This window comes from Anser brachyrhynchus, assembly GCF_964034855.1.
Source record: "Anser brachyrhynchus genome assembly, chromosome: 8".
NCBI classification, from domain to species: domain Eukaryota; kingdom Metazoa; phylum Chordata; class Aves; order Anseriformes; family Anatidae; genus Anser; species Anser brachyrhynchus.
In genome coordinates, this window is record NC_137702.1 from 22,795,334 (window position 1) to 22,815,901 (window position 20,568).

The following is a 20,568-nucleotide window of genomic DNA, read 5'->3' on the forward strand; positions in this document are numbered from 1 at the left end:
TTTAAGGCTCTATACTGTTCTCTGAACATACCTCACCACTGGTTCCACTCCAGACTAGGGTCATCTTTTAAAAATAGTCTTTATTGGTTACAGTTCAGAGCAGAATGATTATGGTGCTTAAGTCCTTCACTGCACAGTTCCTAGCACCTTTCGTGCAATCCACTGACAGAACTGTATAAACAAATAAATATACTGAGTAAATTGTACATTCATCTTAAAATCATCTTACAGCTAAAATGTTAGAAGCCAGTTCTAAGGGCTTCCATTCTGGAAAAAAAAAAAGGCACGTTAACCAAGTAACTCAGGGTAACTTTTGTTTATTGTCATCAGTTTTTCAGAGCAGGGATGAGTTCTGGAACAATCACTTACGTCACTCGGCCTCCAGTAGTCCACCAGCACCAACACACCTGTCGTGCTGTCCCTCCTTCCAGTAGCAGTGGCACGCACCACAGCTGGGCATATTGCTTGAGTGCAGGCCTCACCCCTGCAGTTTTTGGCACAGACTGGAAAGGAGCATCCAGTGCAAGGGGTCAGGCCCCCTGGGATCCTGCTGGCTGCTGCAGCAAGTGCCTGCCTTCTCCCAAAAGCAGCGCTGAGGTACTTATCCATTAGAGTGTGGAAGCAGCGACTTCTCTTACAGAATCCAACACACCATAAATTGCCTTTGTCTCTTTCAGTCCCATTACCAGTTAGAATCATCTTCCCAGTTCAACTCCTCTTCTTCACCCCAGCCTGCAGCTTCAGCCTAGAATCACGCAAAATTACCAGCATTAAGGTGCATGTACAGTACTGCTGTACCTAACGCAGCCACGAGAGCCAGGCAGTACCCTGTGTGGCTTGTGGGGGCAGAGCAAGACATCCAGAATGCCTCAAAAGAGAAAGGCAGCCTCCTCGAGCACCTGGGCTTACACAGAAAGCTGTAATAATAGAAAGCCCCTCATAAAACCCAAAACCAAAGACAAAGAGCAAGCTATCAGGGAGTTTCTTACCATTCCTTCCCCAAATTAAAGCAAGAATTGTTTCTATCACATCCATTTTCCATTACAAAAGTAAGCACTAATAGAGAAGACTTCCTTCCCCTCCCCTTAGGAAACTGCTGCCATCCTGCCTAACGCTCCTTGGTCTCACCAGCCCCCTGACAGCTCTTCTGCTACTCCAACAGCACCGACTGCACTATGCTAAGCAGAAAAATGAGGTTGATATCACACCAGTGCATTTAAAAATCAAGTGTGCCATATTCAAATGTTGTAAACAACCTTAGTTTAGATTCAAGGCTCCTCTCCCCATGCTACCTGCTACCCCTGTGGTAGTTCTCCTGAGGCTGAATTAGCAAAACAACTTGCAATCAACACCTGGTCCCTAATGGACTTAGATGTTCAGGTGGGAGTGCTCCCCCTCCCCCCAGCAAACAGAAGCAGCCTCTGGAGTCTCAGAGATGGGGGCAGATGGAGTTACTTATAACCCTCATGGTTCTCTGAAACGGAAAAATGTCTCAGCTATTCCTTCCTGAGAACAAGGCATCCAAAAAGCTTCATTGCGTAATCCAGAGGTTCTTGTTTCCTGGTCCTTTGCTTACACCCCCAGTAGTAGGTTTTGCTAGAAGAGCCAGGAACAACAAAGTCCTGAGCATCCTCTGTGATTGAAAGCCCTTTTCTCTTTGGGCTTAGGGGCATGTCTGTTCAGCAGACACTATCCAGCCTTGTTTTGCCTCCCATCTGACCAACAAGACTCTCCCTAAAGTACTTCAGGGTCCTAGCATGCAGGATACAGCAGCACAAACTAAAACCAGGAGGTAGAAGTCAACATAGCTGCTTTGCTGCTGTAGTAGTAGCTCATGGAATGACCTGGTGCCCGATAAGATGCATCATTCAGAGCTCAGCATCTTGTATTCACAGGTAAAAACTCAACTGTACAGCCATGGCACTTCTCAGGCTATCCGCCCTCTGATTACGGAGCCCGCTGCTGTTACAACAGTATGTTGTACTGTGTATGTGCTCTAGGATCCTCTCAAACGTGCATTCATTTAACCCCACTGCCTATAGCCTCTTACCTCAATAATGTCAGCTGCTGCAAATTTGGAGGAAAACAGCACATTCTGGGAGGCACCTTCTCTGCTGGATACTGCACCAGAGTGACTGGGAACAACTGCTTCTGTCCTCGCTTCAGGTAAAATCAAGACCGCTGAAGAAGGTTTAATGTCTGGTGTCATGTCAGCAAACCAGTCCAGCTCAGGGTCCTGCACTGGTTTCCTCTTCACTTTAATGGTGAATTCTTCTCCTAGGCCAGGCTCCAGTGAAGACTTCAACCTTTCCTGAAAGGTCGTTTTTGGCAGTACAGTTTTTCCCAGTTGTTCCTGGTGGTCGCTATTCCAGCTATTCCCAGGGCAGGACTTCGTGGGGGGGCTCACTTTGAGGCTTTTGAATTCTTTGCTCAGCTGATGGGTACCTGGTGGAGGCCTCTGCATTTCAGCTGCATCAGCTCGTGTCACAGTGAGGCAGTTCCCTGAGGACAGTTCAGTACGAGGGCTGCTGGGCTCAAAGTCATCCCAAGGCTTCTCATCCACATCACGTTCAGCAAAATAAGGTCCAGCCCTGCCCTGCGGCTCTCGGGGCTGAATTTGGATGTTCACAGTTTTCTCAGTGTCCATCTCCTCTGGCTCACTCCAGTCTGGCCACTCCTCTGGCGGCTTTTCGGAGGTAGTCAAAGAGCTCCTGCTGCTCCCTAGCACATTAATTCCTCCAGGAACCCCATTCAAGGGCAGCTGAGGGCCTTGCTCACCTGTGGAAGATAAAGGTGTTACATACTCATTTCAGAAGAGCAAAGGTGGAGACCAAGCTGACATCACCAGTAGCACCTGGCGTGGAGATAAGCCAGCTGACAGCTCAGAAAGTGGTGGTGATTGGAAAGATGTTTCAGAACTAAGCTCTTCTCAATTTAGAAAGTACAGCCATCTTCCTGTTTGCAAAGGAGGGGTATCAATCTCAGAGCACCGGGGCAATAAAAGCTGACAGCTGAGAGGCATTAGGTGATTGAGAAAAGGCCATTAGAAGCCTGAAAAAAGGTCGTGAAAGTAAACTGAGCCAGCTTCTGAGGTCACAGAATGAGCTGGCCTACAAGTGATCACAGAGGCAACAGTCTGCAGCAGGGTATCTGCCAAGCTGTGGAGGGGTGAAAAAGCACAGCAGGGAACTCATGGTAAAGAAACACATTCAAGGCTGGCCAGCTAGCAAGGTGTTGATAAGTAAACACACAAAGACTCCCAAATACTATTCCCTAGGAATCGGTGGTCATGCTTGCATTTCTTTGCTGTTACCTCCCATGGTTCACTGAATCTCTTTCAGATCAGCACATGGGGAAAATTAACATTTTTCAAGCAACCCTCATTTGTAGGGCATTTGATTTCTAAGCAGGAAGTGCTAGGACAAAGTTTTACCTGTCTTTAAAGCCAGTGGATTGTCTTGTTGCACAGAATGCTTCTTGACAGGTGCATTTCCAGAGATGGGGAGCAAGCTAGAATTGTTCTTCAAGGGCCGGGTGGTTTGATTTCTCCGATTGCTTCCGACATGACTGGGCGAGTCTGCAGAGACAGAAGAAAAGAAAGGCCACCAAGTCTGTAAGATGTGTTCTGCCTTGGTTGAAACTGCCTGCAGCATTAGAATCCTATTTACTAGAGACAAGCAACGCCAAATGAAGACTGGCATTGCAATGCAACAGCTGCACCCCTGATCTGTATATAATACTCCTCTGTTCCTACAGCCTGCAGCTCTTGCCAGAACAAACTTTAGGCAACTGTAAGCGGTCAGTGTTTGCTGGTATGTTGTTTCAAGAAACACACAGTGAACAAACATTATGATCTGCACAGATGCTTGAAAATGCTGTCTGCCACCTGGCTGGATCCATGGACACATGGCAACGCGGATCTCATGATCTGCCTCTCTTACAAAAGCATAGCAGTGACAGTCACAACAAGCTGAAGCATAGGCAAAGCCCTGCCACCACACAAACTCTGATTTATGCTTGGACACGAGCAAAGCAGCTTACCCTCTACCACAAAGGCTGTATGATGGCCTCCCTTGTATCATACCCTAGGTACTCTGAAGCACACTTGGAAGCTGCACAAGGCAGGTTTGTTCCCCTGGGCATGACAGCTTGGCAAGCGTCTTCTTCCAGCTCATTTTGGGGAGCTGCAGCATATTGTCACCGACAGCAGTGATTCACCAGCACTGGCTCAGCTGCGTCCCTGCTCCCACCCCTGCAGCCCAGTCAGGGTTGAAACGATGTGGCTTGGGCTGCTGCTGCTGCCTCTGCCTCCCCGTGACAGCCTGCGGTCTCAGCCAGCTGTGTCTGCCCAGGCGAGGGGTCACCAGCACAGCCAGGGACACGGGGCCTGCGGCACTGCAAGGGACTGTGCCTGGTACACACAACACGACCCCTCGACAGAGGGTGCAGCCTTTTAGGGGCTTGAGCAAACATCTCATTAAGCCTCATGTATTCAGCATCTAGTACTGCTTTTTGTAGGTTTTCACTCCCTGTTGAGGACAGAGTTATTTTTTTTTGTTTTGCTTTTCCCTCCTCCATCAGTAGTTAAATCAGGTTTAATTTTAAATATACTCTGAAAGATAAAGCAGTTCTTAACATGCAAGCTGAAGGTTTTCATTTACTACATTCTACTAAAATAAAGAAAACTAATGCAATGAACCATCCACAGATTTTAATGAAGGGTGGTAGTTGCCAGTACACACATAATCAGGACAAAAACATGCTTAGATTGATCACTATCATGCATTTCGCTTGGTATCTATACTTTGTGTCTAAAGTCGAGCAATTGCTGATCGTTCCCTCCAGTTACAAGCATTCCTATATCCAGAAAAGCTTTCCCTTAGTACACTTGGCTCCAAGTTATCTAGCAGGCGTAGGGACTACTTTCTTCATTTGGATTAGCTGAAAAGCCTCCAGAGAGCTGAGAAAATAGGGAAGTTCGTATTCCTTTTCCAATCTACAAATAGAAATCGGGGGGAAGAGGATGAGATTTACTCTTTTTAAAAAACATGAAGGACTTGAGGGAATATTAAATAACTACCTGGCTGTAAGTACATAAGTCCTACAGAAGGGCAATGTAGTTCTTCTACCAAAGATAAACACAACTTAATATAATCTCTTTTGCACACAGAGCTCCTTAAATGAAGATTTTTTTCCTTGTATTTCCTGTATTTAAACTACTTTCAGATAACGTTTTATGTTACCAATTCTGCATCTGCAAACATTCAGCACCTGATTTAGAATTAAAGTTTAGCTGCAAATTAACTTTTCTTCAAACGAAAGAGTAATCGATAAAAAAATACTGCTTAAGCTGCTTGGACACAATGTGCAAGAATCATGAGAGCACTCGAGACCGTATCATTTACCTTCTGGGGAGATATCAGCAGTTTTCATGAAACTCGGTGCAGAGCTTTTGAAAATCTTCGTTCTTTCACCACCTACAACTACTTCAGGTCCAAGGAGGGAGACGAGAACAGCTAAGCTGTGCAGTGTTATTGCCACGATAGAGTCACTAGTGTCTCGAAGGCCCAGCAATACCTACACCAAGAACAGAAAATTCTGCTTTTTCACTTTTTTCTCTATACATTACATTTGCAGCACATCTCATTGCTAAAATCTCCCACAGCTCTTAGTAGATTCTAGACATTACTCCGTACCAGAAAATTAGCCTTCCACTTTGTTACAAGCTAAAGAGGGTAGCCCATCCTAGTCCTTGGTGAGCTTAGTCTCATCACTCCTCCACTCTTGACAGTTGTGGAACAGTGTGAAACAGGAATGCAGTCTCTTGTTGTGAGGCTGCCAGTCAAGGCCGACAGGTAGCAGCACAAGGGGTATGTGACAGAGGGCACCAGGTTTAACAAAGACGGTATTCCAGATCAGGGTGGGGTGTAAGGGCCAGGGCTTGCATAAAAGGGAGGTTGAAAACTGTTTTTTGCCAGCACTATGAGTGCTTAGATGTGAGCTAAGAGTCAACCCTAACAGTAAAAAAAACATATTCTTGGATATATGCCATGTATTATTTTACTGTCTTTAACCTGTGGCAATATGATGTTTTTCAACTCTTCCCGAGAGAATAGTTCTGCATAGGCATGAATGTGAGACAGCAACACCATTCGAACGTGCTCCTCGTGAACCTCAAATAGCTTCAGCAGCACAGGAATCACGTGAGTCTGGAACAAGGCTGGCGACAGGAGGCAGCTGGTCTGGCTTTCTCCAGTTTGCTCTGGGGAAGAGAGGTGGAGATGGGAAAAGGCTGCTTTGCAAACCAGAGGCAGCTTCCCAAAAGCTATTCAGTGAGAGACTGTCACAGCTGAGACCTACGGTGTCACCCCACTGCCAGGTCTGACTCTGCCTGCTGCCGACGATGTCAGAGGAGATGGGAGGGAGGAGAGGCAGCCATGCCATTATCCACTGCCTTACAGCAACGGCTCCAAATACGTCATGTCAGACAGTCACGAGATGCACTGCTTGGCTCACAGACCCGTAGTTATCTAGGAAAAACTCTAAGAGAGGGGAAGCAAGCAGCAGGGACGGAGGCAGCTGGGGATCTAGCAAGGCATCCTGAACGCTCCCCCTTAGAGAGGGCAGAAGGGCCTGAGCACCCTCAAAGGAGAACGACTGCAGTGACAGAAATAAAAAGGGCAAGGAGGGGTAGGGGGAAAGGGAGAAGAGGGATGTTCAGTGAGACACTGAGAGAGCCTGGGGTGGGCATGTGGTGTGAGATTTAAACACAGGAAAGAGCCCAGGCAATTTCTAAGTCTCTCCCACCATCAGCAGAGCAACAGAAAGTACTTGAAATGGGGAAGCCCACATAACTCTCTTCTCCTCTCCAGTTCTTTACTTTACAGTATTTGTTCTGCTTAAACAAACAATGCTATTTCCTTGATTCAATGGAGTGACCACTCTGAATTCATTCCAAACTTGTTGGTGATATTTCTGAAGAAAATATTTAAAGGTCACCTTTCTTTGGACCCAGCAGATGAGGAAGAAAACTCTTGACAGCTACAGGTTCTGCAAACACAAGCTGGTTGAGTAGAAGAGGCACCAGTCGTGATGCTATCAGCTCCTCTGACAAGCCAGCCACCCTGTCCAGCAGGAATCTGTGTTCCAGGAGAGAGCAATTAGTATCAAGGCAGCCTCCCATGCATTTACAACTGTTTCTCTTAGTATCGTCTACCCTTCTTTTTTGGGTCTCCCATGTCTCCTTAGAGACAAAGTCCCATCACAGCTTCTCACCGTGTGCATACACTAACCTAGGAGGACACGGCTCTGCTCCTGAATGAGGCTTTCAGGCAATAAGATAAACCATGAGCAAGTGAGGAAAAATCCAGAGACACATCCTGTAAAACTCCATGCCCAGATCACATAGCCTGTCAAAAACGCATCCAGGAGCACAGCTGCAAATGCAGCTGGCACATGAAGGCTTCTCCACACCGAGCAGCTGTCCCCTCTGCTGTGTCACAGCGCCCAAATCTCAGTGCTGGCAGCTCACGTGAGGCACTACAGCGTTAAAACTGCAGAAGAGAGTTGTTCTCTCACCCCACAACTCGGTGCGTCACAATAATTTTTCTACTGCTTGAGTACAGGCAATCTTGCCTACCACATAAGGGAAGTTTCCCTTGCAAAAAGGGAACCCCACTTTGAAACCACATCCATCTACTGCATCCTAGAGGTGGCCAGCAGAGCACGGTTTGGGTTTAAGTCACATGAGTGATATTGTGCAACTGCTCTTCCTTGTAGAATTTTCATTTTAAAATATCAGTAGCCGTTTTTCTCTAGGTTTGGAGAGACCAAGAACAATATTCCCCCTGCTGTGAAAGCACCCACACCTGTTAGGGGGCAATACTGCCGTATCTTTTAACAAAGTGTTTGTTCCCTCCTTCAGCAAACACCGCTGCTACAGAGATGGTGGCAACGGTTCTGCATGCTCCTGCTAAGATCTCCTTTCTCTTCTTTTCTCAGTTAGTCTCAAACTAGTAAAATCAAACTGGTATTGTAAGTAGAAGTATAGAACAATGCAAAATAGAAGAAGAAAGAAAAACTCAACCTCTCCCCTTTTCAGGCCTAGATAATGCCATGACTACATGGAAACTTCTCCTAGAGAAGAACTCTTGGGGACTGTGACGATAGGTTTTTTTCTGCAGATGCTGCACTTCTGCAGCTTAAACATCCATTACAGACAACAGCTTTACCCAGACAAGGCTGGGACCAAGGCTAAATTCCCCCAACATGTCTTGAAAACTGTCATTAACAGTTTACAAGATCTGCCTAACTGAAAGCAATTTTCAGCCTCAAGGCATCTGGTGCTAGATTTCACTTTTTTACAAAGTCACATCCAAAATAAAGCTACTTCCAAGAATGGTGTGAGGGAAAAATTCTTTTCTTCTACCACATTGAAAGAAGTTCTCTGATATTTTATACTCTGAAACTGGGTAAGCAGATAGCCTTTGTGTAACGCAGCAGGACCCTGGGACAGCTCCAGCGAGGAGACAGAGGACAGGCTGATCTCCAGATTGTGCAGAAAAAATTGTTATACCATGCTGCCTCCCCTACCACAACACTACAGCAGATGAACGTGCTTCTCAAATGATTCCTGCTTAGCCACAGCGCAGCACTACGGATAGTGCTGCTAAAGGGGGTGGAAGAAAACACAAATCATATTACAGAGCAAACAATATTCTGCCAAAGCAATCAAAATCCAGCACCCAAGGAAGTACCTCCCTGGCCTTCCCAGTTCCCCCTGACACCCTAATCTGACAGAAGCATTTCTCAGATAAGAAACTTCCAGTTTACAGTTCCTTCACTTACTTGAAAAATTCAGTTTTTTCCTCCTCAGATTTTACTGTTAAGGTCTTCAGAAAGTTCACAACTTCCAGAAAATCATTCCTAAGAACAAAAAAAGTAGGCTGTCAGGCATGATCCTCACTGATGCTTAAACCACTCACCACTAAGAGCTTGCAGATCCCTGTCCTTTTAGCAGACAGAAGCAGAAAGGGGAATACAACTCAAAAGCTGGCGGACCAAGAATGTCGGCGTGGCAGTCTGACCAGTTACCCAACAGTTGCACCTGCACAGCGCCACGCTTTGAAGTCAGCAAATTCACAGGGCACCAGCTGCCTCTGAGCACCCTCCCAGGGCAAGAAGCAGAAGGAAGTGCCACCTCACGCTAACGCCACCACCCAGACAGCACTTAGGTGACAGCAGACAGCTGCGTGGATTATCTCAGAGCGTGCTTTGCTCAAGTTGTACCTCTAATGATTTTATCTTCCCACTACCTTCCCTGAGCTTGAGGCAATCCAACTGGCTGCATGTGGCAAGGGGACACACTTCTGTCACCGGTGCTGACTCAGTGCCTCATCTGGAAGGCTGATAACGCCTTCGTAATTTAAGAAGTCTCTGTCAAAGAGCCCTGTAAGAGGCAGCAATCCAATCTACGCTTCCCATCAGATACATAACACACCGTCACAAAATGCAGGTGTTGCGCACTTGCAACACAGCAATAAGCACTATCAAGACGTACCAAGAGAGGCAAGGTATTCCTTTCCTTACCTGAAGAACTCGTGAGACAACAGGCTGGACAGTGGCGGACGACACTTTGGATCTGGATTCAGCAGTGTACAGTGCAAGGTTTGCTGAAAGCTGGAGAGAATATCTGCTGAAACTGAAAGCCAGAGCACCTACAATTAGATTTCTCTCTCACCACTGGGCAAACTATGTTCAGGAGTCCTCCGACCCTCCTGAAAACTTACTTTTAGAAGCTCTATTTGATAGCAAAACTGCTCATATTTGCTCTCAAAGGAAGAGAAAACAGCATTTCCACCTCTCCCTAAGTTGTGTGGCTATCAGGGCATCAAGGAGTGTTACTGTCCCCTGAGAAGCTTTCTGCTCTTTCTCTGCTAGTAGGCAGCAGCCCCCACTCAGCTGTGGCACACAACATCCACGGGCTGTGTGTCTGCATCCCTAACCCTTGATCCAGTGGCTGCTGGGGCAGAACCATGCAAATCTCTGCTGCAGAGCAGACTTGGGAGTGCTCATGTTGCAGGGGCTTTTGCATGTGCTCCAGCCACACCTGACCACATTCAAATGTAGTGAGATGGGAAAACAGGAGAGGCTGAGGTCTGGATTTTAACCTAGTGAACAGGAAGAACAGTGATGGACACTAAACCTGTGGTGCATGTCAGCTCCAACAAGCAAATGTCTTTGGTGACACGTGCAAGGAAAAAGCCGCACGGGTCTGTACGTAGCAAACAAACGTGTCATTCTCACCCTGATCATTTAGGACCGTCAGGAGACTTTCAACCATTGTTCCAAAAGCGTAGGCGTCCCTTGCATGCCCGTAGCTGCTGGGCAGAATTTTGAAATCTGCAGACTGAAAAAAAAACAAAAACCAAGATGAGCAAAGCAGGAGTTTATGAAATATTTGGTAGTTGCCACAGATCTCTATGCCCTCCCCCATATATACTCTCCAGTTCTTTTTATACCAACAAAGCTCCACTAAGTACCCTACAAGTAGAGCATTATGACAAAATAATAAAAAAAAGTGAAAAAAACACACAAAAAAACAAACAACAACAAAAAGCACACATCAGGGAATTTACAACCCAAAGGAACAACCACATCACGATGCAACAACTCCCCCATGAATACACACGGCAATTACAAGTCAACAACTTTCAGCATTTCTATGGAAACAGGTGTTAATCAGAGAGAGCTCCTTTAGGATAAGCAACTTGTAGGATGTTTAATAGATATAAGGTGACTTCAAGTGGAAAGAGAAGCTGTGTGAGAACTTCACAATTGTGAGACCACAGCGAACTTGGCAATCTCAGCAACTACTCTTATTTTCGCAAAGCATTAGCAATTTAAAAGCATTAAAGCTGCAACACAAACTGACTGAAAAAAATATTACAAGAGCCTGCTATTTCATCACTCCTCATTCACAATTTCAGTTCTCTGTACCCAACACCATACCCAGAACAAGGACAGGAGGGAAGGGGAAGGAAAAAAGGAACAGAATAAACCCCAGATATTATCCAACAGCCACTTCCTCCCATTCAGACGCAAGGAAACAAAATGTGTGAATGAAAACGATTTTCTGAACACGGCGCTGCCATGTGGCACCAGCTCCAAGCTCCGCCGGGAAGTCGCGGTACCTACCATCTCCTCGCATGGGATGCACGACTGGTCTCGGACCGACTTGACGCGACAGAGGAACTGCAAGGGGAAAAGGGAGACGTGAGCTGCCTCCATGGCTCGGCTGGGCCACGCAGCAGGAGCGAGCCCCCACTGCGGGCCAGGACTGAACCCGTGGCCAGAGGCCATCCCCTGCCCTTCAGCTGCCGCCCAGGGCAGACCACACTTTGCTCTGACAGAGGGAAGCACGAAGCAGCAGGTGTGAAGCACCAAGCTGGCAGAAAGCAACTCCAGGGCATCACAGCCAACTCGTCCCATTAGGTCTTAGTCCTGTCATCCCTGCATGATCCATCTGGGCAAGGAAAGGATTTAATGTCCTTTGCCAGGTGGATTTTACTGCTGCGCTCTGCATTGCTGTGCACCACCATGCACAATCCCTTCTGAAAGGTGATACATGCCTGGGACACTCAACACGGTTTGTGAAGGATTCGTGGACCCTCTGGGAGAAAAGGCAATCTAGTCTTGCTGTACAGAGCCAGGCTGCAGCAATGACTCTGCACGGCACGCAGCAGAAATCAAACTGCTTTTTCTGCCAAGACCAGCAGCAAGCAATGAAGATGCCAGCAGCAAAAGCTAGGGTCGTTTAAATTATTTTTGTATCGATTTATTTCAACATAGGATCTTCCTGCTACACACTAAAGTTTTGGTTTTTGGTTTTTAATCAGTCCAGAGGAGCAAAGATTTCTCCCTCTCTCCAGTCTTAATCTACCCTCCAGCCAGCTGCCTCCCTTAGAAAAGTAGCTGTTTTCTGCCTAATGGGGAATTAGTTTCAGTTTCTGTAGATACTGTTGTTTATAGTAAGCGTCCCTAGAGCAAATGCTCAGGTGAGAGTTGGAAGTGAGCCTTCTCATCACTAGGAGGCCAGCGTCGGCAGGCTGGGAGCCCTCTCCCCGGCACTGGAGGGTTGCACCTTGCGGGGCTCTTACCTCTGGGGTGGCTTCGTTGAAGTTGCAGACTGTTTCCATTCCTCCCAGTTTCCAGTGCCCATCCTCGCTTACAAACACAGATGATAAACAGACATTGTTATGCGTTAGGTTTCCCTGAAACATAAAAAGAGGATAACAGGAGACATAAAATCTTAATCAGTGCTAATTAGGAGCCGCGAGGAACTGAGGAAAAGCTGCCAAAAAGCACACGATTCTACAAACCCTTTGGGATTTTGCAGGTGACTAGCAGATATCATACAGAACGTCTGGGGTTTCAGAGCAGACAAAACTCTACTTGTCACAGCCCCTGCAATGCAATTGTAAGTCCAGAGAAAACCTCCAACTGTGAACACAAAGCTCGAAAGCTACACTCGGAGCTGGAATTAAGATTCAGCCCTGGACAAACACACGTTTGTCCAGGAGGAGCAACGACACCAATTGCTGACCTGTGGCAACAGATCTAAGTAAATGCAAAAAACGAGCAATCCAATTTGTTAAGTATGAAGCACTGCAGGCAGGTCTCAACTCATGAGCTTTACTTCCTAGAACCATTTACAATTACCCTTCTTTCTAAAAAACAGGCAACGACTTCAGCAGTTTCAGCCTAAAAAAAACACATGGTGTGGGTCTGTCTTTTTGTGAGGAACCAGGAATGAGCCAGTCACCCAGGCAAGCCCAGTGATGACATTCCCCTGGCACGTGCCACCTGGCTCCCACCAAAGCCTGACGGCTGCTGCTGTTGGTACTTACCCTGTCATGGAGGAAAATGAGCGCCAGCAACACGTCGTAGATCCCTGCACAGATTTCTGCAGAAGACAGCGTCTCCAGGACCATGTCCAAAGGCTTCACGCGTTCGGTAACCAGGTGGATCCCATTGGCTTCCACAGTACAAGAAAGGAAGCGCAGAAGGCAAGGGTGGCGCAAGGTTTTCAGGTGCTTCCAGAAACAAAGACATCCGTTAGACCTCATCCAAGCTGCAGAGATCGGCCATACAGCTTTAGCCACATTTTCTGCTTGTGTTGAGACAGCCCACCACCGCTCCTCACCAAGCCCCCAGCACGCTCATTGCAGGATATTTTATAATACATCTAGAAACAAAGTCTTGCACAAAAGAATAAACGTGGTACTTTAAGTAGGGTCTGGCTTAGAAAGACTCTGACTTAGACAGCTCAGCCAGGGGCAGATCTGAGCGCTTCTCCTTCCCTTACCCACAAGGCTCCGACCCTCAGTGACCGATCCCACCCCTCCCAGAACACGGAGGAACAACTCCCTCAAGTCTGTGCCAGCACGCTTGCTCCAGTACCTTGGCAGCTTTATGAACTGTATCTTCGTTCTCCTGCTTGTACACGAAGACGGAAGCCAGTTTGCCATCTTGTAGCACAGCTGGATAAATCGTGTGTCCGGTTGGCAGCGTGAACGGCGGCTCTTCCAGTGCGTAGCTCTTTAAAGCGCTGTTCTCCGAGCCCATCACTCGCAGCGTTAGGCTGTTAGAGAGTTTCCCTCTTGATGACAAACAGTTCCGTGGGTGAAGGCAGGTTTTTTCAGGCGGACTGAGCTCTGGCAGGCACTATCCAGTTCACTTTCAGAGCATTTTCTGCAAAGCATGAGACAGCCATGAAGAACCTCATCTCATCAGCATCCCCTCCTTCGGGTTAAGGACAAAAATACAATCCCCATCATCAAAGTGTCCACAAGCAGGTTCAGATCAACAGGCAGGAAGCGCTCTACCCGTGGAAGCGGTACTGCACCCTGCTGCAGGCAGCAACGCGGTGGCCCAGTGGCTGCAGAAACACAACCCGAAAAGGACGGGGCTCAGCCCTCGGAGCTCTCCTGCCAGGCCCTAACCTGCAGCAAGCTTTCCCCTGACTACCTTCCTTCCATCTGCAATGCTCCGTCTGCCCACCAGCCCTTCCTCCGTCCCGCTGCCTCTGTGAAGAAGAGGCCGACAGATTTCTGTGCTGCTTCCTTGCATGCAGAGCTGGTAAAACAAACACGCTGATTGCAGAGGCTCTTTTAGAAAACACTGACAGAGCACGTGCTCCGCAACCAGGCTGGTGATCAAAGGCTACAGCTGAGATCCTGACAACCGCTCTGCGCACACAAGCTGGCAAACGATCTTCAATAATGAGCGCAAACCCCGATTTCAGGAGAAGTGGGAAAAACATCGCTCGCCCCGAGCATATTTTTTGCAACTACGGAATCGCTTTGTGGCGGTTGTTTCCAGCCATGACCCGGGGCTCCAGGAGGGCAACAACGCAGGAGTCTGTCAGCTCGCTATCAGAGCCGTTCCAGCAGAGCTTCTGCCCCAGCCTCGTGTTCAGCCTTCCCAGGAGCTCCAACCTTACCAGGGCTGGGTGTATTTTGAAAAGTTTTTCTGTTATGGTTTCCCAGTTTATTTTCACTGTTTTGGTCAAGAATTGGTTATCTTAATAATTCCCACAACCAAAGAAAAAAGAAGTGTCCTATATTTAAACATGCTAGGATCTACTGTTTCATTAAATATAAAATACACCAACTCTACAAGGCACTAGTCAAAAAGAGCACTAGCAAGAAATAGAACAGGACTTTCTTGATAGACCGAGGGTGTTACTTCCTCCCACAGTGACAAGAGAGTGCTCTCTAGGCGGGAGACTGATTTTACACAAGTCCCTGCTCACACATCATTTAACCATCTTTGTCTGACAGCTAACGTCCTGTAACAAGCAGGCAGCTGCAGCTTCAGGCATGCTTCTCGCTGGGAGGAACGAGCCGTGTGAACGCGTTACATACGGGAACCAGAAAGTATTACAGCTTTAACTGATGGAACACAACTTAACCCTCCGGATTGTACCAGGTGGGCGTACAATGGCTGCTACAGCCTGACTTTTATTTGTAAATTGAGCTTGTGTGTTCTGATCCTCCTAAAATCTAACACTGAGTTATCTACAGAACACACAGCTCCCTATCGTTCTGCCCCCGCTAGCGTCAGGGATGGACGTGCCCCCTGTCACTGCTGTTCCTTTCGCATAACCTTTGGGAAAGCCACAACACAACTCTGAACTGCAGCCTCCGAGCCAGCAGGTGAAAAGGAAACACGGCGCGGCATTTACAGATGTGTCTAAAAGGACCGTCCTGTAGCTCCCCGGCACGGGAAGGGTTCACAGTGCCCTGAAGTCGGTGGGATGTGCTCTCAGCTCAGAGGCCTCCTCTCCAGGCAGAGCTTTGCTGTGGCTGCCCGAGGCCTAGTGCCGCTCACCTGTGCGGTGCGAGACCTGCCGCTGCTGGGCACGGCGCGTTCACACAGCTCTGTGCCACCTCTGCCCCCGTTACCGCTCGGGTTCGTGCAGGACAGCCCAAAGCAGGGGGTGACCCCGTGCCTCGCCTTCACCCCGCACTCTCACACCCGCTCCCAAACTCGGGCTCGGAAGCGCTACCACGGCAGGCTTTGCTCGCAGCCCGGCTGCCCCCGCCCCAACCACCACGGGCTCGGGGCGAGCATCGCCCCCCGCAACCGAGCCCTGCGGGGCAGCCCGGCCTCCCCAGCTCACCCCCACCGCACCCCGCGCCCTCTCCACAGCTCCTGCGGGACCCCCGCGCCGCCTCCATCCCATCCCGCCCAGGGCTCCGAGCCCCGGGCCCCCCCCGTCCCCCCGCACCTGCAGGCAGCGGCCGGGCCGGGAGGTGCCGCCGCGCCCCGCCGCCCGCTGCCGCCCTCACGGCGCCGCCGCCGAGCCCGCTTCCGGCAGCACGGGGGCGGGCAGCGGGAGGAGGAGGAGGAGGAGCGGCCGCCATCTTCAGCGAGGGCGCGGCCGCCATTTTGGTTGCGGGCGGAGCCGTCTCCGCGCCCGGCTGCTGGGCGGCCTCGGGGGGACGGGGTCGGCTCCTTCGCTGCGAGCCCGTCCTTCCCTCAGCACGGGGGGCTCATCCCCTCCCCGTGCTTCATCCCAGCCCTGCAGCCACCACAGCGGGTTCCAACCCAGCCGTGCGCCCACCAAGTCCCACAGCTGGGGTGGTTCTGCCTGCAGGACGCAGCAGTCCCTCACACTGAACGTCCCTTTAGGAGAGGCACTCACCGGTACACCACAGCCACCGCCGGGGCTTTTGGCTTGGTTCAGCTCGCTTTAACCTGGGGAAGCCAGAAAACGGCAGGGTTGAGGTTTGACCGGCAGCCAACACAACACAAACTCCGCATGCAAGGTGCGCTGTGATCAGCCCCGAGGGCTCCGGGCCCGTCCTCCGCTGGCTTTCCTCTGCCCCATGCCTTCCGACCAGGACAGACACCGCGCTGTGCAGAAATGAGCCATGCGTGTGATTTACAGGCCCCAGGTGCTCGGGAATAGGTGTCTCCATCCTAGTGCACGGCCCCAGCTGCAGCCCGTGAGCTAGTTTCCTTCCAGCTCCCCTTGCGGGGTCACCGTGCTCAGCCCCACACCAGCACCCTGGGGAGCCCAGCAACAGCTCCTGGAGCAGCCCAAATAGCGGGTGGGTGACAGGGTGAGAGCTGCGGAGGCGAGGCAGGTGGTCTCTCTCTGACAGCTCGCCCCCCCACCCTTGCTTTGGTGGTGTAACTCGTGCATCATAAGGAGATCTATTTAATGCCATTAAAACTAATTGCTCTCTGTGCTGCAGAATAAAGTGACTCCGGGGAGAGATTTCATGTGAGTATTTTGGACAGCCGAATAAACGTTGAAAGGAATTACTATAGTGCAGTGGGAGGTCTGAGCTTTTCACACACTATTTTCATATTGCCAATGTTATTCCAGTTTCATGCAGCGCCAGGGCATTAGGATGTGGTTTGCTCAGTCATTTTGAACCTAATGTTTCGAGCGAGCAGAGCCCAGCAGCACACCCCATACCTGTGGCCTTGTCTAGACAAAGATTTAATGGCTATTGCAGGGTGCTTAACAAAGGTGGTCTAAGCTGTGCTAACTCCTTGGCTTTCTTTATAACTGAACTCCACCAATTTAGCATGCATTAAATTTTGTGCTGTCAAAGCTGCCATGAACTTTGTAGAGCCTATTCTTTAGCAATGAGCTCCCCCCAACCCCTTTCTGGCAGAGCCAGAAACTGCCCAGAACATGGACAGTACTCCTAGAGATACTGGTCTGCTGGCCGGTAACTCAATGCCAGGGCCCCTTTGACATCTGGACAGAAAAAGGGATCCCCTCAGATCTACACCCAAACTCCGGTTGAGCTGTTCGGTGAGCAGAGAGGAAGGCCGCCTTGCACTGCAGTGCATGGGGAGGTCTAGCAGTGGGGCAGAGTGCTCAGAGTCCCCTCTGGGGCAGATGGCTTTAAGGGTAGCTGGAAGAACTGGGTCTTTTTAAATAAAGCAGATGGAGGAAGGAGGAGGGTGCAGAAGAGTACAATAGGTCCTTACCCTGTGTAGTAGTATGTGAGGCACAGTATGTGACACACCACGGGGTGACAATAAAGCAGACAGGAACAGAAATTAAAATGAAGCTCAGAAATGCAGCCTCCCTACTTGGACAGATCAGAAGTCTTCGTCCCAAATACTTATGCTAAAAGACCCTGGCCTCAAGTGCAAAAGGGTGGACACTCCTCACCCCAGAGAAGCCACACAAGGACTTATGCACAGATTTAGATATCCCCTGTGCATGCACACGTGATGGGGGAAAGGTAGAAAACCTGAGCAACTGCAGGTAAAGACCAAATATACTTAATAAACAATGACTTCCACTCACAGTTCTGGCTGCAAGGCTTCAGGCAGTGAGGTGACTCAGGAGGCTCTCAGGAAAAAGCATGCTGACTGCTCTATCATTTATAGCATATTTACTTTGCTCGACTGCCTGTGATCCTCTGGAGAAGCATTTCTTCCCTTTATCTGCTGTTCCCATACGGCTCCACTGTTTCATTCAAACTGAAGTGCTGTGGAGGAGCTCACCCCTCACCAGGGTCCTACAGTGCTAGGTACTACACACAAACACCAGAGCTGGGTTTCTGCCCTTCAAAATTTGCAATTTGCCTTTCACAAGAGCAGCCCGCGTAGGCTCCTCCAGAGTAATTCAGGACTCTCAAGAGCAGACAGGGAACTAGAGGGATCACAGAGCTATCAGCAAGTACCTGATTAGGTTTCTAACTAGTTACTTAACTAATTTTGGTGAGAAAAGATCGGCACAGTGTAGAGACAGAGCTACTTACTGTAGAAAAGGACAAAGGAAAGGAAAAAAGGACAAAGGAAAACACATCTATGGAAGAGAGCAACTAAGATGTTAAAGAACAGTCGGGGAGCGTTGTCCAGCAGACTCTGCTTCAGTTGCTATCTGCACTGCAGAAATACTCCACAGCTCTTCCTCTTCCAGGCCACAAAGCCTTTGGAAAAGGCAGAGGGAAGAAACGGGGCTGGGGTGGGTGGCATTCCCTGCACCTGCCTGAACCACAGCTGATACCTTTTCCAAGGATGTCCTCCTGCTGCATAGTCACATTAGTTGCAGCTATGTTACAGCACCTTTCTGCTACTAAGAGCATTTCTAAAGTACTCAACTGCTTAATAGACAGAAGTGGGGTTTTCTTTCTGGGGGATGGAGACCCCAAAAAACAAAAAACAGCCCAAAGCAACAGGCTACGTACCAACGCGAGAAAAGTCCGTGTTCTCATTCAAGCACATTTCTAGACTGACTGGTTGAGAACGTCAGCTTCTAGCTGTGAGCTACATGCAGAGCAGCGCTGTCCTCCCCAGCCTGTGCAGGCAGGCAGCTCCAGTGCCTCCCATTGCCTCAGTGCTCTCTCCTGAATCTCAAAGGAAAAATGAGCAGGTCATGACAACTTTAAGGGCTGTCAGCTGCAAAAGAAGCTGCACTAATAAGTCAGCTTCATTGTTATTTTAATTTTTTTTTGAGGACAGTCATGGAAGAAACAAAGGTTGGGGCTGTTCTGAGCATGCTGCTTTTTCCCACGAAGAGTGGAGAGCTCAGTTTTACCAGCAGTGCATTACAGGATTTCCATTAAAGAACCTGCCAGAGGGGCTTGAAATCTGTTGTATCTAAACAGAGCTTGTCCCGCTTATTCCAGAAGATACATCTCGTTCCTGTTTAGTTTAATCCAAAACGGATTAAATTCAACAGAATCATGGCAGTCTTATTTCAGAATGAAATACATGCTAAACTGTTAGCAGACAACTCTATGCACACACCAGTGTTTAGAAGACTTTGAATCAGGTCCTTCCTAAGCTGTCTAGGCCAAGGATATTTGCTCACTTCTGCCTTTCGCCACCTTATGTTCTAGTAACCTTCTACGTGCTAGTGTGGCATAAACAAGAATTTAAAACAAGATCTTAGGATGCTGCATTAAGTAAAAAAAACTCACTGAAAGTATAGCGTACAGCTGTAGAAAGCTTGAGTGATAGCTAACAAATATATGAACTTCTCAGCCTATGCTTATTTCACTGTACTATTAACTTTACAGCCTAATTATATCTAAGGCTCCTGCATAACCAAACTCATTAATTAATTAACAGCAGACAGGGAAGGATATTCCTGTGATGGTTAGGGATTGCTGCTGTAGGAGGAAGAAAAGAGGAGCAATGTAAAATTGGGGAAAGAAGGAAAAGGAGGAAAGTGCAAAAGTAGAAGTTGCTAAAAGAAAACAGATCCCTCCGTGTGCCATTTTATGCAGGATACAGTACTCAGGGACTGAATCCATAAATACAGATAATTAAAAAGTTACTCTACAGGTCAGACTCTCCAGTCTCCCTCTGACACCCACAGGAAATGTGATATAGATTGAAAAGTGTATGTGCTCATATCTTTTTTTCCCCCTTTCTGGCTCAGGAACTGTAATTAAAGAGAAAATCAGCCTCTCTCCTGCCTTAGAGAGTATAGTGGCACAGCTGGTTTTCATCTTGGCTAGCAGGCTCTGTCCTCAGGCTACTAAGTGCTGAGTAATTTTTACCAAGCTCTGCTTGCAGATAAATGATGTTCTTCTCTTAGCTGCTGCCAGGCAAAGCTACAAGTACTTGATCTTTTATTCTTTTCTCATAAACTCCTAGCACTGAATACTAAAAATGCAGCCAGAGATTTTTCCACTGCCATTTATTCTCAGCATGGTCACAGCTGTATTACAATTACAGATATCCACCCATTTGCTGAAGCTCAACTGTAGCTCCTTGTTAACCTGAAGCTTCCAATTAAAGGCTCCTTCAGTTTCATTGATAGTTTGAGTATGCTCTAAGGACCCACTTTTTTGTTCTCCTCCCCAAAACACATTCCATGAAAAGGGCAATTTCTTTAAATAACTTCATGCTAATTTTCTGGAAAAGAAAAAAATGCTTGCATTTGAATATGCAGTTTGGGTGATTCCTCTCGCAGCTATAGCTATAAAATATCTGAGAGGTTCTCACTAAATGCGGCACAACTGCTGGGCAGATAACAAGTGGGTTCAGACCAACGGAAAAAATCTAGACGGGTATGAC

At 48.3% G+C, this 20,568-nt stretch overlaps 1 protein-coding gene across 2 annotated transcripts; it reads right to left on the reverse strand.

The window, feature by feature from the left end:
- Positions 1–65: 65 nt before the first annotated feature.
- On the reverse strand, positions 66–16,589 carry SCYL3 (SCY1 like pseudokinase 3). Of its 2 annotated transcripts, none has more exons than XM_080601631.1 (14): positions 16,211–16,589; positions 13,462–13,752; positions 12,909–13,094; positions 12,159–12,272; positions 11,197–11,253; positions 10,306–10,408; positions 9,589–9,700; positions 8,848–8,925; positions 7,000–7,139; positions 6,075–6,262; positions 5,406–5,577; positions 3,434–3,577; positions 2,051–2,778; positions 66–745 (listed from the first exon to the last, which is right to left on the reverse strand). In XM_080601631.1, the coding sequence occupies exons 2-14, from the start codon at positions 13,624–13,626 to the stop codon at positions 683–685; spliced, it is 2,250 nt and encodes a 749-aa protein (XP_080457757.1). In that variant the 5' UTR covers positions 13,627–13,752; positions 16,211–16,589; the 3' UTR covers positions 66–682. The 2 variants fall into 2 exon arrangements, with proteins under 2 accessions (XP_080457757.1, XP_080457756.1); XM_080601630.1 differs by lacking the exon at positions 16,211–16,589 and adding an exon at positions 15,794–15,953.
- Between the last annotated feature and the right edge of the window lie 3,979 nt (positions 16,590–20,568).

What these genes read in the sequence shown, in the direction of transcription:
- SCYL3 (XM_080601631.1), bottom strand. Translation starts at nt 13,626, where the DNA reads ATGGGCTCGGAGAACAGCGCTTTAAAGAGCTACGCACTGGAAGAGCCG. An exon ending in GACGGTCCTAAATGATCAGG is followed by an intron (nt 9,701 to 10,305) that starts GTGAGAATGACA and finishes TCTGGCTTTCAG; the next exon opens with TTTCAGCAGATATTCTCTCC. An exon ending in TCCACTGGCTTTAAAGACAG is followed by an intron (nt 2,779 to 3,433) that starts GTAAAACTTTGT and finishes TATCTTCCACAG; the next exon opens with GTGAGCAAGGCCCTCAGCTG.